General features: G+C 38.5%; 1 protein-coding gene across 4 annotated transcripts in view; it reads right to left on the reverse strand.

The window, feature by feature from the left end:
* DGKI (diacylglycerol kinase iota) overlaps positions 1-17,476 on the reverse strand; it is a 110,631-nt gene that overhangs the window by 73,755 nt on the left and 19,400 nt on the right. For 3 of the 4 annotated variants that reach the window (XM_054211178.1, XM_054211163.1, XM_054211161.1), the window contains exons 9-13: positions 16,921-16,976; positions 15,989-16,051; positions 15,694-15,767; positions 14,155-14,266; positions 11,519-11,718 (exon numbers count right to left, since the gene is read on the reverse strand). In XM_054211178.1, coding sequence (XP_054067153.1) covers positions 11,519-11,718; positions 14,155-14,266; positions 15,694-15,767; positions 15,989-16,051; positions 16,921-16,976 — 505 coding nt within the window. Of the gene's footprint in view, positions 1-6,609; positions 6,673-11,518; positions 11,719-14,154; positions 14,267-15,693; positions 15,768-15,988; positions 16,052-16,920; positions 16,977-17,476 lie in introns of all 4 variants that reach the window. The other variant, XM_054211169.1, reaches the window with a different exon arrangement.

Below are 17,476 nucleotides of genomic sequence, written 5' to 3' on the forward strand. Positions count from 1 at the left end.
TTTCAATAACAGTACAGTGATATTTTTTGTGTTGCTTTTTTTGTGTTGCTTTTTTCCCCCCAGAGTCCCACCAAGATTTTTTACTTGTAGCTGAAAAAGGAATGCCTGAAAATACTCAGATGCTTGTCTGAATATTTATTATTACAAATAATTCTAATAACTGTCTATATTCTCTACTGGAGGGGGAAAAAGATCTAAAAATCAACAGCAAATCTAAAATATTTTTGTTGCTCCAGGAGCCACATACACTCTCCAAAAGCACCTTTTAACTAGAAAATATTTAAGAGGATACTTCCGATACTCTTGTAAAAAGTATAATTTTTTGGTATATCAGTGCACCGCATATCTCTGAATTTGCTTCTATGGAAAAAACAAGCACACCATCTTAAATGCAGTGGGTTACCTAAGGAGAAATAGTTCTTTTCCAGGTCAAGTGTGGGAGGGTAATCAGATGGCCAGTGTCAGAGTTTCCTGTTCTCCTGTTTCTCCTCCTGTTCACCCCACTTTTTATAGACATGGAACTACTCCATAAGAAAGCTGTGTGTGCTAAACATAACAACTGGAGAGAAACAGTTTAGCTTACTTAGTTATAAAAATGAAACCTTGTAAACAGCAACCTTCTATAGAAAATAAACTATTATCAGAAATATGAATGCTAAGAGGTCCTTTCTACAGGGTAGAGGTTTTATATATCTAGCTAAGTTCAGTCACAGGTAATACATTCATAACTCACATATGTATATGTATGTGCTTACACACAGCTATAAATACATATATATACACACACATACACAAAAAAAACATTTATTCAGTAACAGAAATTGAACAGTTTTGTTCATGATTTCTTTGCAAATACTCTGCTCTGTCAGAATATGGTTGTTGGCTGGCATTATATTAATGTCCCACTAAATTTTATTACCTATTCGATATAGCTTTGGCTCTAAAATTCACTTTGTGAATATTCATTCTCTGTGCTATCAGACTGGCAATTGACACCAGGGAATATTGTCCTCATCATTCAACTAATTAACTCCTTCATTCACAGAACTCATGAGTTCCATACAGAGTTCTATTAAATGCAGCTGAGGAAAACACTTCTACCATCAATACTTCTGTAGTCTTCACAGATACTGATAATAATCCATATTATTATATGAATTGCATGGTTTATCTTGTTCAGACAAACTCAGTGTATTAAGAAACCACAAAGCTTAAGTACATAAGCATGTCCATGTAAAAGCTAATAAATAGGGTGATGAATGTCACTGAAAGCAAGCATTAGTACAGCATTAATAGAAATGGATGTTTCTAAACACTGTATAAAACAACTTGCTCAACTATAAGGAGAGGGAAAAAAGCTTTACAGATAGAGCAGTAGACAATTGATAAATAAATTTGGGGGGACTGCTGCACTGCAATTTAACATAAAATATTTAAATTTCTTACTCCTATTATTCTTCAAAATGGTGTATTACATAGTCAATGAAAAGTAATTTAAAGTACAGATGAATGAATTCCATTACCTCCTAAAGAATCTAATTAAGAACCTCATTCCCCAAACACAACAATCCACTGAATTACATCCTAAAGGTCATATGCCTCATGGGACCATAAATACAGATTCAGGTCAACTGAAACATTCTGTTCATTCATGTTGATTAGCTATAATGGTTTCATTTAAAAACAAACCTAAATAGCATAGATAGGCTAGTTTACCATATTGAATTTTAGCTGATGGACTTTTGATTAGCATGGACCAGAAGTGCACATTCGGAGCATTATTAAATAACAATCCAAACGAGCCTCGTAGAAAAGCTATGCACATTGTTTAGTCGGAACAAACTATGAAAGATTATACAGAGATGTTATGAGATCCTCTCAAAATTATTACGCTCACATCAAAAAGATATGTAATTTCAGTAAGAGGATTATTTTCTTTCCTGTTTTAGCTGCAAAAATGGCTGAACAGTACAGGGAAATTGTACTACTTTCTATCAGAAAAACAGCATTTGACTTCTCCACACAAATACAGAAGATCACCTAGATATTGAATAATTCCTATTATAAAGAACAGGACATGCTTTCTGGAAATTCTTAAAACCTGTAGACTTTCACTGAAGTAAAGCCACACACACCTATTCTGAGACTACCAGCAGAACCTGATCTACTTCCATTCACCAAGAAAACACACTCAGCTTTTGATGAAGCTGTGACTTCCTCCTCTCACCCCTATTAATCATCCATCAACTGGCAAAGAGATGCCAGCCAACTCATTTGGAGCACAGCTGCTTTTCCTAAGAAACATGTTCCAGTCACCCAGGAAAGAAAACAGGCAGAGTGAGCTTGGGTCCTGCCCTGGGCACTCCTGCCCAGCAACCTGACAGCTCTTCTGCCAGGTCATCAGGTTGATTCAAGTGGGAGGACAGACTTTTACATTATACATGCCCTAATGCTTATCTCAATTATTTATGAACCCTGTGAACAATTTCTTATGCTTCGTGTCCGCATAGAGAAAAGAAACAATAATAATAATAAACAGTACACTACAACACTACAGCAGCCTACGCACATACAGATCTTAATACAATTCCGTAAACATAAAAAGAAAAGGAAATCTTCTACTGCCCCTCCTTTGCAAAAAATAAACTTTAGAAAAAAAACAATCACACCCCTCTGGGGCATGTTTGCAGTGACAGATTAATGAATTACCTATCTCCTAGAGAGGAAATAAACATGCAAAATTAATTAAATGTTCCAGCGTTTAGAACAATTGGCAAGAGGAAAGCAGCAACCAGAGGAGAAAAAGAAATTAACCTTACTTTTAAGATCTCATTGAAAGAGCTTGGAAATGATACATTAAAAATAACTGTGTTTTTCATAGCATTTATCTACTTAAAACATAAGAGCTGCCACAACAGAGCAGAATCATCCAGACACTTCTGATGGGCAAATTTCAGTGCTTCACAGAAGTCCACTGCTATTTTAAGGCAAAGCTCTTACTAAGCTCTTCACCTAAAAAATACCCCTAAAAATATAAGCTCCACCACATATTTTTTTTCTTCCATTTGCTGAGCGTTATCCCAGGTAAGTCAGGTTAACCCAACTGTACTAAACCCTTTTGTACCTTCTTACCTTACACTTGCTTCAGCAAGTGCTTGAGTGTTTTGCTGTAGAAAGGCTAGACCCACACATACACTTAAACATGCACCAAAGCGCCAGGTAGAATCCTGGTCTTTGTTTTCTTTCTCCTTCAGCACTCTAGCTGCAGTTCTCTCGCACTTTACGCTTCCAAGCACAGTGGATTCTCTGATAGTAACGATCCCACTAAATAGAAGCCCTCATGCTAAACAGGAAAAACTAACAAACAGACTCAATTCCCTACAATTCACATAATGGAGAAGAAGAAAAAGATATATAGATATATATATATAAGCATTTCCATCCTTAACTATGCATTTGGAGAATAGCTTACTAACACTTTCTCCCTTGTGCCTTGTCTCCTACTATTCTTTATTAGACAATCCTCCTATAGAAAAAAACCCATGTTCAACCTAACCCACAAAGATGATTCTGTTTGGCATTTGGATCTCTAAAGGCAAAAAATTCTTTCCTATTACTCCTTTGCTATTCACAGTTTTTATATGCATACCTTGCTGCAATCATTACCCTATAAAAGAGTATAAACTAATAAGGGGATGCTTGTATTTTCATTTATGCAGATTTTGTAATAAAAAAAATAAATCACAGCTTATCCACAGTGCTCATTTCACTTGTAAAAGATGGTAAGAGCTATGTAAGTCAATTATGTTTTATTTTTCAAATGGTAATTATTTTTTTTCAGAACTCCTTTGCATCAACCACTCAACGCAAACGTACTCTCACACGTGCATCCTTCTCATCTCAACTGAACATCCAGCTGAAAAATGCAAGTCTTTACCTTCCTTTTAAAAGAGCCTCAATTAAAAATACAACACTTATGTTTACTTATGCACCCTGTATAAATATTTGAAATGGATCACACTACACTTCTACTCTCTTTGCAAAAAAGACCATATGTGCCTGATAATTTTTGGCTGCCCCAAATTCCCCTGCTGCAGAAAACCTGAAATTTATCTTAAGACAGGCTGTATCCATCACCAGGTCTCATCAGGATCTGCCCTGCTGTTCAGCACTAACTGGAAGTGAAGCTCTTTATGTTGTTCAAAAAAAAAAAAAAGAAAGAAAAAAAAAAGAACATTAGAATCTCAAAGCAATCACATTCCAAATCAAATTTCCCTAATACCTCATGGGTTCCTATTTTAATTTGCCAGACGCATTAATTGGCAGCCACAGTGCAGCAGCATGTTTAATCTATTTTTACAGATTTTAAGATACAGAACATCTTTGACTTACAAATTAGTTTGGGGCTCACAAGCCTCTCTCTCCCTGCCTTATCCTGACAGCTGATATCAAATGAGCCATTTAAATGAGCTATCAAAACTTGGAGGTCATTTCCAAGGGACATCCCTCAACTTGGAAGCAATACCCATTCTCCCAGACCCACAGCTTACTTATTTTTCTGTGTAAGCAATAAGGCTTATCTCAACCTTTTTTCTAGAGGCTTGCTTAGATACTGCATCAGTGAGACAAGTTACTTGTATTACTTTCTGTTCCTTAGCAGAGTACAGCAAATATGATCCAGGAATAAAGCACACTGAATTGGAAATCTTTCCTTGTTTGCAAAATAATAATGAGGAACTTGCAGCTTTCTGAAAAAAAAAGAATCACAGAATGATTGAGGTTGGAAGAGACCTCTGGAGGTCATCTGGTCCAAGCCCCTCCTCCAGCAGGGGCCACCTAGGACAATGTCCAGGGAGCTGTTGAATATCTCCAAGGATGAAGACTCCACAACCTCTCTGGGCAACCTGTGCCAGTGCTCAGTCATCTGTACAGTAAAAACATTTTTCCTGATCTTCAGAGAGAACTCCTGTATTTCGGTTAGTGCCCATTGCCTCTTGTCCTGTCACTGGGCACCCCTGAAAAGAACTTGGCTCAGTCTTCTTTAGACCCTTCCTTGAGATACCTATAGACACTGACGAAATCACACCTGAGCCTTCTCTTCCCCACGCTAAACAGACCCAGCCCTCTCAGCCTTTCCTCATGGAAGGAATGCTCCTCAGTAGCCTTCATCACCCTTCAATGGACTCTCCCCAATAGTTCCTTATCTCTCTCACAGCAGAGAGCCCAGAACTGCACACAGCACTCCAGCTGGTGCCTCACCAGTGCTTACTAGAAATTAAGGATCACCTCACTTGACACGCTGGCAACGCTCCTAATGCAGCCCAGGATACCATTAGCCTTCTTTGCCACAAGTGTACGTTGCTGGCTCATAGTCAACTGCGTGTCCACCAGGACCCACAGGCTCTTTTCTAAAAACTGAAATTTGCTTTTAAAATTATTCAGTCAGTTTTCCCAAATAACTCTTGTTTTATTCAACATTTTATATGCCATCTATTGCACGTGCTCAGTCTTTAGAACAGAAAAGTGTTGGTGCATTGGGTTTTTTTAGCATATACCATTGGCTTTCTTCTATGATATAATAGGAATCTTTCTTGGAATCAAGTTTCTGCTCTGAATACCTGGATTTATAGCTCTGAAATTTGTGATTTTCCAACATATATTTCAAATTTGTTTCTTTGATAGTCCTAATGTGTTTGAAAAGATGTCCATCATAAGAGTGGCAAAGCAAGAACACAAAAGGGATGTCGACACAAAGCAAAATATGTCTTTTTTCACTCAATAGTAAAAAGCATTTCTGGAGACAAACAACACTGCCTGAGTTGACATATTATATTAACATGCATTTTGGGTTTTTGGTTGAGAATTTAGGGGGTTTTGTTTGTTTGTTTTAATTGTGGACACACCAAGGTTTACATAATATGGCATGTTTCCATAAACAGGATGAATTAGAAGATACCAACTTACAATGGTACAACAGTACAAGTACTTTTAAGTGCCAATTCACCACATTTTAAAAAAAGACTTAAGGCTCTTGAATAATTTAGCTAGTATCTAGAAAGTTAGTACAGTGGAGTTGCTGACAATCAATATATTGCCAAGGAGCAGGGGAGTTTGGCTCAATCTTCAATGCAGCTGCAGCCAGTGTCGCACCGCTCCTCTGGGGGAATAGTTTCCTGTTTCAATAAGCTCTATCTGGAGGTATGGCTGAGAGATCAGCTCTATCTGGACACACAGCTTATGGCTGAATTTGTTCATAGTATGTTTTTGATCAAAACCAAAGGATGGAAAGCTCTCATCTCAACTGTTTCCAGGGATGGTGCCTGGCACTTAACTTCAAGACCTGCCTGTTGCTATGGATTTGTCTGGTGACCTGGACTCTTAACTGAACCTGGTCACCATCACCAGACATGCCCTGTTCACCTTAGTTGGGTACTGTGGAAGTGTGCCTTTGCTGGTGAGGCCACTGCCCTATGCCTGCCATGCTGTCACCTGAGCTCACGCTTCCCATCTGTCACTGGATTTTACTACCCCGTCTCCTGGCTGAATGACACACAGGGTAACAGCAAGAGACTATGGAACTTTGAAAGTAGATAAAAGCCAGATACTCACACAGTGAAGGAATCGGGGGGAGCCGAGACTCTCCTCAGGTCGGCAGACTGCACTTTATGGATACTATAAGGCAGCAGGAAATGAGTGGCCAGGAGAAAGGCAGCACACAATGTGGACAGACAAGGAAAAAGGCAGAGGGGATGAGAGAGAGAGTGTGGAAGAGAAGAAAGAAAGAGAAAGACATACAACATTTAAACAGAAACAAAAGGAATGTGTCACATAAAAGTTGAATGAAGAGACATGCAGAGCTCCAAGTTCACACTAGGAAGCCAAGAGCAACAGAAGACATGCGAATGGAGAAAAATCACTGCTACATGGCACACAGGAGTTTTCTAAAAGACATAAGTGAGGAGGACCAATGACAAGCTAGGCACATGACTATACAAGGAAGGTGAGGAGCCCCAGGATTTGTTCCACAGACACTGAAAAGTTTCAAGGCAGCAGACTTTGGAAGCAGATCCAGAAATGCAAAGCCAAGATCTGAATGGATGGAATTGTCTCCAAAGGTTGGCCAACTTTAGTTAACATTTAAGAAAAAAAAAAAAAATACCCTTACTGGAGATTTTGTATCCACAATGACAAATTGCTGCCTCCATTCTTCTTTCACGTACCTTAGGGAAACATGCATTTTATATATAGTGACCCCCAAGACTGACTCTCTTTTAGTGTTTATACTCAGATGGACCCTTTCTTTCTCTAAAGGGTACGGAATATGTTTTATCTATGAGTTCTTCCCTCTTCTTTCTCTTCCATCATGCAGGACATTCTTCCTCAACCCAAACTAAAAGCCTGTGAAAGCAAAATACCATCTTTTGAGGTTTTGAGTGATCATCAACTGAGATGTACTGAGCAGCATACTAAACTGTAGTTTCTAATCATAAAGTGACTCCTGGAAAATTGAACCACAGCTTCTCTTCTTATTCCATAGACATTTTGTTTATATCTCACAAGAACCATATTCTTGGCTTGATCATAGAAAACTAAGCTATATGTTGTCTCTTTTACATGTTACCATGATCAATAGTGGAGAATAGGAATGAGAACTTAGCTAGCAAGTCTTTTAAGGGAAGGGGAATACGAATGTAATTCACTGTTTTGCAGAAAAACTGAAGTCTGATGATGTGGCTGTAGCAAAAATTTGCTTTTGCTGATACAAAGAGAAGAGACACATGAGAAGAAAAGAAACCCACCTTTTTTTCCCCCACAGTTCCACTATCTATCTGCCTTGTTTCAATCCATACCCAAGGGTGAACAGCATCACCCTATCCTGTATATTCCTTGCACCTACGAAGTTGTTTCTGGCTTGAAACACTTTATTGGATTGTTACTTATCTCCATTCTAGAGCAATACATTGTAGGATGAGGAAGAGATTATGCCTGCCTTTTACATTTGAACAAATGAGAAACAAATAAGAAGCACTGTAACTGTATTCACCAAGTAACTTTCCTCCACTATGCTTCAACTCAAAATTTTAAAGTTATCAGAAGAGTACAAACCATAAAGATGTCATTGTCACCTACTCAAGAGAACTCATATGTGTATGTCACATCAAGCCAGCTCAATTTTCCAAAAGCAAGTATTTAAAAAATTAATGCTTGATGAATAGTGAGGAGAAAGATCACTAGTTGCAGCAACTAGTCCATAAATAGTTCAGCACAATTCATATACTGAGAAATTTGTTTGTAGGCAATTCAGCAGTGAAAGATGAAATAACCGAATAAAATATTAATTGCCAGTAATTTGCCCAGCTGTGACAAAATGCAGCACATTATATTTACTTGTTCTCTAGCAGCTTGGATGAAGTTTTTCATGCTGCTGCTATCAACAGGGAAGGGAGGCTCCTTCAGTTTAAGTAGCCCCGCAGAAACACTGGATTTTTATTCCTTCATTTGATTCCGTGGCCGACCTTTTGGGTTTTTTTTTTTGTTTTGTTGGTTTGGTTTTTTTTCTAAGACTATAAAAGACTAGGACCTTCTACACTGTCAAAAGCGCTGCTGAATTTTTCCCCACACTTTGAAAAAAGGTAAATTATTCAGTAACAAATAAAACAAGGACTCTCAACATATAGGAATTTCAGAGTTGAAGGTCTGTATAGAACCAGAAGGGGCAGTTTCTGGTACAATTAGAAGGTGCTGGAAGAACAAGAGTGAGAAAATGGAGGGAAAAAACAGGTCAAACAAGGTCAGATCCCCTTTTCTCATATACCAGCGTCCTCTCAGAGCGTCTACAGGTTTTGAAGGAGAACAGTTGCAATCACAAAGATGGGCAACTCTTACAGTCAGTAAAGAATCATATTTCTAAAGTGCTTCTGCTCCCAAGTGAGAAGCATGAAATCTCTGTTCTTCTCACTCAGCTATTACATATGAGCTCTTCAATTTTAAAATACTATTATTCCCTCACTCAAGCGCATCCATAAGGCAAATGACAAACTCACTATCCTCTCTAAACCCCCTCTCCTTAAAACATCCAAAGCAAAGGAGAACAGAGTAAGAAAACAGAAACACAGTGTAAGACTTGTTAAAATTGAGTCTTTTTCTACTTATGACACTGGACTAGCTAAAACTCCAAAGAGCATTCCTACTGCTCTCCTTATCTAGCAATATCATCAAAACCGACAATAATAGCAACTCTGTGTTACTGTGATGACACATAATTTTTTTAATCACTTTCCTGGCAAGCAGCTGAAGAACAGCTGTCTAACAATTAGTGGGATAGCTCCAGAACCACTTACTTATCTCACACATCTAACATTCAGATGACAGTCACATAAGAGAACAATCTATTGTGTTTGATGGAATATAAGGCTTTCTGTGATATTTCAATAGTATAGGGAGATATACTCCAGATATCAAGTTAAGAAATGTAGATAAACATATTTAATTGAAAGTTTTCTCTCTTGTGAAATACTGCAAATCAGCATCATACTGATTGAACTTCTTACAATACTAAATGCTTTCTAGAGCTTAACCTTTAACGTACCATTTACTTTTTATCATTCCAGGAGATTCAGTTCCTCTCTCTCATTCCCCTTCAATAATTGAGAGCAAAGTACATACACATACAAAGATACAAGTATACATGTAGATATAAATATATACACACACCATTTCTGATACGAGGCTGAGACTAGAGTCCCTGACAGATCATTTTGATTTTCCCAAGACACAGGTCTGTAAATATCTCAGCCAAATCAAAGGATGGTCAGCAATGTAGTCTACCATAGCACATTGAAATCAAGCTAAACCACAAACAAGATCCTCTTGACAACTGGCATATATTATGAAACTGTATTTCTATACCACAGTTTAAATTCAGATCTGAAAATCCAAGCCTAATCATGCTAATTATCAGATCAAAATACCAGGAATTTCCATTTTACATTTGCATTATCCTCCCTCAGTGTAGAAAAAGATGCCCCAGGATTGCTCGCTGCTCAATTCTAGCTTTCGCAAACAATCAAGTTGTGGTTGGATGAAATCAGGCATCGCTGCCTACAGGCAAGAGTCTGCTATTCTTCACTGCTCAAGAGAGATGAGTATACCTTATGTATTTTCCAGGCAAATAGGAATTGCACATTACAGATATGGGCTTCTACTGAAGCTTAAAGCATTAGTTTCAGTAAGAGAACACAGAGTGCTAAATTGAACAGGAAGATGTTGAAAGTAACCAGAGAGGCTTTGATTACACGAACAGATTGACAACAGCGGATGACAAGAAGCTCTAAACGGCTGGACTCAAAGTTTGAAGTGAAGCAATATCTTCCACTAGATGATACAGGTGAAAGACACAGACAACCTTTAAGATATCTGAAGAGAAAAGGTGTGCCTGAAACCTTGTCTGTTTTTTCCAGTTATGTGAGTTTAGACTAATGAAAGATATTACATCTCTTCATAAACCTTCCCTTACCATTACAGCTGCAACAGCAAAATCCCCCACCCACCTCCCCAGAAAAATGAAATCCTCAGTGCATGGACATTGGATGTTTGAATGAAATGTGGATCCTTGATAACTTTAGGCTTTTAGGTCGGTATCTTTGTAGAAGGGACAGGCTGGTTTGCTTCACTTTAAGAATACTTGATGTAAAACAGCAAAGGCACTTACTATGTCACTCATTTTAGCAGCAATGAAGGCCTCCTATATGAGAAGTACAATAATCAGTTCTACAAAATAATCTAAATTATTTTATTGAACGGGCATTTTCACAGGTCAAAATTCCATACTTTTTGTTTTGTTTTAAAATATTGATGCAGTGCTTACAATAAAAGTTTTATTATTAAAAGGAAGGTTAGTCTTGTCTTTCCTTCTTTGCATGTTCCTGGTTTCCAGTTATCTTAGGGTTTTTTCTATTTGTCTTTAGACTACTAATTTCTCATTTGGGTTTTTATACTGGAGCAGGATTCCCTACAAAGTGCAAACAGCCCTTACTGGGCCTCCAGTTCCTTCTCCATAAACAGTCACAGGCAGCACGCTCCCACACCAGAGGCTACGAGATGTCCTAAGTAATTCTTGATTATGGCCATTTGTTACAGGATCTCCAATGGAGCTTAAAAAGCAGATCGATAAAGTTGAGAAAAGGAATCAAAAGAACTTCAAAGGCAAAAGGCATACATATGCAGAACTGTCAGAAGCCAAGAGGCACACTGCTGAGCCTGCGCAAACCTCTCTAAATAACTGAAAAATACCACACCTCTCTAAAAAGCAAGACAGAGGGCAACCCATAAGATAAAAAGAGTAAAAGAAAATCAGGTAAGTATTTACAATATGGTGGAAAGGGAGTTCAGAAGGTGTGAATTTTTATTTTTTTTTTTTTGTAAATGTGCTGCAAGTCCAGTACATGCAAAATCTGTGACTGAATATGCTGCCCCAAGCGGGCCTCCTGGCATTAGGACGTGCACATATCCAACTCACTCATTCAGTAAAGGCATGGATGTTCTCCTCTTGCTCTTCTGCACCATGTTGGCTTGGTTCCTTAAGGAGATTCGAATGAGTGAGGGGGCCAATCGACATGGTTCGCCATCCACTTGCATGGGAATAGACTTGTATGTTAAAAGTGTCACCTCACGGCACTGATGCAACCTCTCTCCATGACCACCCACCTGGAGAGCAGCCTGGAAAAAAGCAGAAACCAAAACCAAACCCAAACAAACACAAGCAAAAAAACAAACCCAAAACAAACAGGAAAGACAAAGAAAAGACACCATAGAACAGATAGTTAAGGCAGTTAAATCCGAAATGCAGTTTTGCTGACAGCATCCATTACACAGCCTTCCATGTGTAAGGCATTCTAACAAGTCACAATAAATGTATTTTCACTCCAAAATTGAAAAGCAGAACTTAAAATTTCACAAGGAAAAGGGGTGGGCAACAAGCAGATACCTAACCTTATGAATTGCACATCTCATCACCTCGGTATGTGTCAAGCTGCATGATGCACAAATGAATACCTGTACTTATTCTTAAAGTTTTCAATTTGTTTTGGCTGGTTTGTTTTTACACTAACAGTAATGATACTAATTATTTGATCTTTAAAGCAACAACCCTAATTGGGTACGTCTGCAAGACAAAAATGATTTCCCCTTCCTGAACACAATACGGTTCTTAATGTGAATTAGATAAATCTAAAATCCTTGTTATGAAAGCTTACACAGCAACTCAACCTTGAGACAACTAGACAGGCTGAAAAGGACAAGCAGAAGGACCTTCTTTAAAAACAATTAAATATCACATTTTAAAATTCTGTTCAAAGAAATGAAACACGGAGGGCAATAAGCAGATCCTTCAAGTTCTAAGCAGACATGTTTGGGCATAAATGTTTTTTTTTTAATTTGCAGTGTGCCTATTAACTCTCATCTATCAGATGCAGAAAAAGATCCTGTATTAATGCACTAACAGAAAGCAGCCTAAATAGAAGTCAAGACCTTAAATCCCGCTCTGTGTGTTTAATATTATGGATCAAATGATTAAATGGTTGACAATACTCGTAACAACACTCCTTATAAAGCACTTCTCTTCCTTGGTCTCTCAGACCTTCTTGGGTATGACCAAGCACATGTGGGAGATGTATAGAGCAAGTTAGGATTACATCAACACAGTCTGGGGTTACAACGTTCCTCAGCATCACAGCCAATGTAGACAGACTTGTAGACCCTCAGTTCTGAGCTAGGCTTCCTTTAAAGAGAAACAGCAGCTCAAAGGGCTCTACTACAAAAATTCCGTCCCAACTGAAGTTGTTGGTAGCTTTGAGATCACTCTAGCTACTGCAAGTGGCTGGAGACACGTTAGCAGCAAACCCAAAAAAGATTCCAGCTGAAAACTGCCAGTTGGTACATGCTAAATAGACTTTTGACAGCATTTTCAGAAACATACCCTAAAATCTTCAGGGGTGAAGTAAAATATGTTCATTCCACAAGATCTTCTAGACTAACAAACTGAATTCTGCTTACTTGTAGATTATTTCCCTAATCCACTAGATCCATCAAAAAAAAAATTAAAAACGAATCCTTAACCCAGATTTATAAATAAATGATTGCTGATCAAGGCAACCTTTTGCTTACTTTGAAGATTAGATTTGTCTGAATTTCTCTTTGCAGAAGCAAATGCCATTATCATGAGTATTCACTGAACGCGAGATGCGCTGAGGGCAGGTCACGCAAAAAAACAAACAAACAAACAAACAAACATATGAGTTTAGTGAAAACAGGCTTATCCATGTTAGCTTTAACCTAGTCCACACAAGACACAGCAGCAACAAAGGCCTAAGAGTATGGACTTAAGTGTGACCTAAACAAACTTGCCAGAAAGCCCTGATATCTGCCTTCTGTTGGCCACGCTAAATTCAAGCTGCAGTGCCTTCAGTAGCTTAACACTAGCACGGGGATAACTACCAACTCCCTGACTGCATTTAGTCATCCTCTGAAGAGACTGTCACTGTGTTTAACTGCTGTGATAGTAGGACACTAGGGTATTTACAGTGAGACTGCTTTTATAGTCACTCAGCTTTAGATCACTTTAAGGACAGCCTTGACAGAAAGTGCACCGCCAAATTGTTGTCCCCAGCCCGCATAAGAAGAGAGATAACATTTGTGCCGGAAATATTACGAAATTTTCCACAGCTATCACTAAATTTTCACAACATGTTTAGTGGGCCTATGGTAACTGTATGGGCATTTAATTGTATATAATATTTCACATTTGTTTCCAGTAGCCAGTTTTACCAAAAAAATTTTGAACTTTTATGCCATAGATTGAAGTATACAAAAGCTAACAAAACCAGCAGCTTTGACCATAGAACATTCCCACAGTAAAATCTTGCAAATTAACTGTATTTTGCACATGGTACATTTTTTTAAATTAAATTGCACTTCTTTTATTAGAAAACAACAATTTGCCCCTCTCATTTAAAAACCTAATAGCAGAGCATGTTTTGGCCTTAGTGGACTGAATATGTGGAATCATGGTGGTTCTTCAGTAATGAGGACAACTTTGCACTCTCTAATGCCACCCACAGAATCCACCGAGTCTGGTAGCACCTGCAATATACTCACCAGTGAAGCCATGGTGAACCCAATGACTTCAATGTAGCCATCATCATGGCGCTGAGGCTCAAAGTCTCTGTGATCTCCAGGGTTTCCCCAGGGCATTGTGCCAGCGCAATACCTACAGAAAGAGGTTTGGAAAGCAAGCTTTGAGAAAGCAGTTTGCCTTGATGGGTCCTGACTAGTAGTCTGACTATTAGCCTGTTCTGCTCTCCTCCAGAAGTAATCCAGATATCCATTCCAGGATTCAAATTCAGGGAACATTGAAAGTTACGCTGGCAAGGACTGGACAAAAGGGAAAATCTTGTTCTTGTTTCTAAGCTGGTACATCATCCGTAAACATATCCATCATAATTTTTAGCAGGTTCCTTTGCGTGGGGAAACACCAGGAAATAGGTAACAGAGCAGCAGCACTTTGTTCTCCCTACTTGCTTTGCTTTCTGCAGATGAGCTGTTGAGACAGAAGGCTGCTTAGGCCCTCTGCAAGGCAGGCATGAGGCTGCAGCAGCAACTCCATCCTTGGAGCTCCATTTCCTCTCTACCTGCTCGCTCAGAAGTTCTAGCAGCATAAGGAATGCAAATCATTTCATAGCTTGAGAAGGCAGTAAGAAATAAGAAGCAGGAGCAGATGCATCTGTGGCATCTATCTTTCCTACCATTAAAGAATGGATGTAAAAGTGATCTAAGAGTGATAGAAGGGGGAACTTTGAAGAGGTGATGTCGAATAGAAGCTTGCAGTGAGGGCAGCGCAGGACTCAAAAGATCAAGCGCTTGGGACCGCATGTGGAGAAAAGTAGTAGGTTGTCTAAAGCAGTGGTCTCCAAAGTACGGTGCATGCACCACAGAGAGTGTGCAATAAAAATTTACAACTGCCAAAACAATTAGGGTGTGCGAAGAAAATATTGTTTGTACTTTTAATAAATAAGGAAAAAACCCACATTAAAATAGTGCTTGTTTCATCTTTATCACATCCTTAATTTCTATTTTTGTGTATGTTTTATAATGTATGTAATATATTAGTACAGTAATACATGTATATAATTTATAAATAAGTATACATATGTTGGGGTGGTGTTCATAAATTTTTTTGCTGATAAGGCTGCACAATCAAAAAAAGTTTGGAGACTACTGCGCTAGAGAGCAGGAGATAGAAATATACCTGTATTCTTAAAAGTTGTCTATTTGGGACACCTTCTAAAATGTTAAAAAAACAGCACCTCTTTCGGTGGTTTGGTGTTCCTTTACTGGAAAAATACTGATCCTTCCCCCAACACACTACTGCTTTCCTGCCCTTTTTTTCCCGCCCCACACTTTTCTACTGTCTCTGTATCAGGTTTTTCAACTTTTTAAAGGATAGTTTAGCTGCACCCTGAACTCAGATCCCATTCCATATTGCTAATTAACAGTATTATAAGCACCTAGCTCTCAAGAAGGCAGCACAGCAGCAACACTCTTCCTGCACATCCACCCAATCTAGGACAACTTGTAGGTATCATCTTTTTTTTTTTTTTTTCCTTGTATAACTCCAAGCATCTGTCTTGAGCTTACCTGGGTATGTTTAAAAACACTATACACTGGAACTTCAGCTCCTGGATCTTTGGAGTCAGGTCTGTACCATCACACTACAAAGCCAAAGTGACAGAGCACAGAGAAATTGCTGAATGGAGCCACAGACAAGGGAAGTGTTGCTGCTTTGTAACAACTTTCCCAAGACTTTCCTTGGAATGTGTTGCAAATGTCATGCTCAAAACTGAAAAGTAACAGAGCCATTAAACTCTCACCTCGCTCACTCTCCATTCCGCCCCTCTTCCCACAATACTATGACACAATTTCTTATACTTACCACAACTTTAACATGCTTGGATAAATCTCTTGAGCTTCTTTGCAGAAAGTCTGTAAAGGCTGCCTGCAACAGAAATAAGTGCAGGAATTGTCATCAGCACTTCATCTCTTCCCTCTTTTCTTATCCCACCACAGAGCTAATGCCATCCTTTTGGTCAACCTATTCTTCTTGCTCTCAGGAGCTATGGTTTGGTTTTGTTTTGGTGTTGCAGGGTTTTTTTGTTTGTTTAGGTTTGTCTTTTTTCAATCATGATGCTTCTCTTTTTGAGAGGTTAACCAAAGAAGATCCTTGGGCACACAAGGATTTAAATGCAAATTCTTGCTCACATATTTGTTTCCATGTTTAAGGCACATGGGTATGGTGGGTGTCATCATCTAGAGTGTCACGCATTATCAAATTAGTGTTTCTCTCTGAATAACCGCATTTTAGAATAAAGCACTGTCTACATACCTCCTGAATGCAGAAGTGGGTGACTTTATTTACATATTCACATATGAAAATTAGTTACTCCAAATAGCTGATCTCTGCCCTCCACTCCCTACATCCAAGAGTATTCCTCAAAGCAACAAAGATACAGGCTAATACTTGGGGAATTTCACTAGGAAAGTCAATATCAATGTGCTGCCCAAACCCTGAAAGAAGCAGAGCAGTGTGTTGAGAAGCTGATGAGCCAGAAGCAGGGGGAGCAAGACATGACCAGTATTATGTCCAAAGGAGTAGCATTTCTCTCGCCCACTAAGCACTGTAAAACAAGAGTGCTTCAGGCACTTTCCAACAGAGACATGTCAGAAACAGTACATGTGCGCTTTAAATTGCGACAGGCACAATGAACTGGCATGAACTCCTAATGTGAGAAAGTGAGGAGAAAGGTACTTAAGAAAATATTAAAACAACTAAGTTAGCATCATTCTGTAAGACGAATCACAACTCACCCCTGCATAAAACATTTTATTTCTAAATCGGCTGTTGAATTTCTCTGGATTTGCTTCTGTGAAAGGATAAAAAGGAAAAATATGAACACCCTAATAAAACAAGTAGACTCCATTGTGTTTTCACATTCCCTGCTAGCACTATAGTGCTTTTTGCACACATCACTCAGTGAAAATATTAACATAAATATAGTTTTCCTGTGTGAGCCCCCCATCTGTTCCATTATCTGTTATCAGATTTCAAACATTGATATTGAATTCTTTCCCTTTCCTGTAGAGTGAAAATAGATGGAAACATGAGTAAAGAAGTAACAAGAATACAATCAGTCAATTTAGCACCTCTCAGACTTCATCTTGTGATCCCTTAGTACCATTTGGGAGACTTATTTCTGCCAATGCAGAACAGACCCTAAGAATTATTAAAAAATCCATGAAATATTAACCCATGCTTTGAAGCAGGAGTAAAGCACTAGTAAATTATGAGATGAAACAGACACTTACATTCTTACAATTGTTACAAAGAGGTACTGAGAAATAGACATCTCTACCCAAATATTCC

Source organism: Rissa tridactyla, chromosome 1, assembly GCF_028500815.1.
Source record: "Rissa tridactyla isolate bRisTri1 chromosome 1, bRisTri1.patW.cur.20221130, whole genome shotgun sequence".
NCBI classification, from domain to species: Eukaryota; Metazoa; Chordata; class Aves; order Charadriiformes; family Laridae; genus Rissa; species Rissa tridactyla.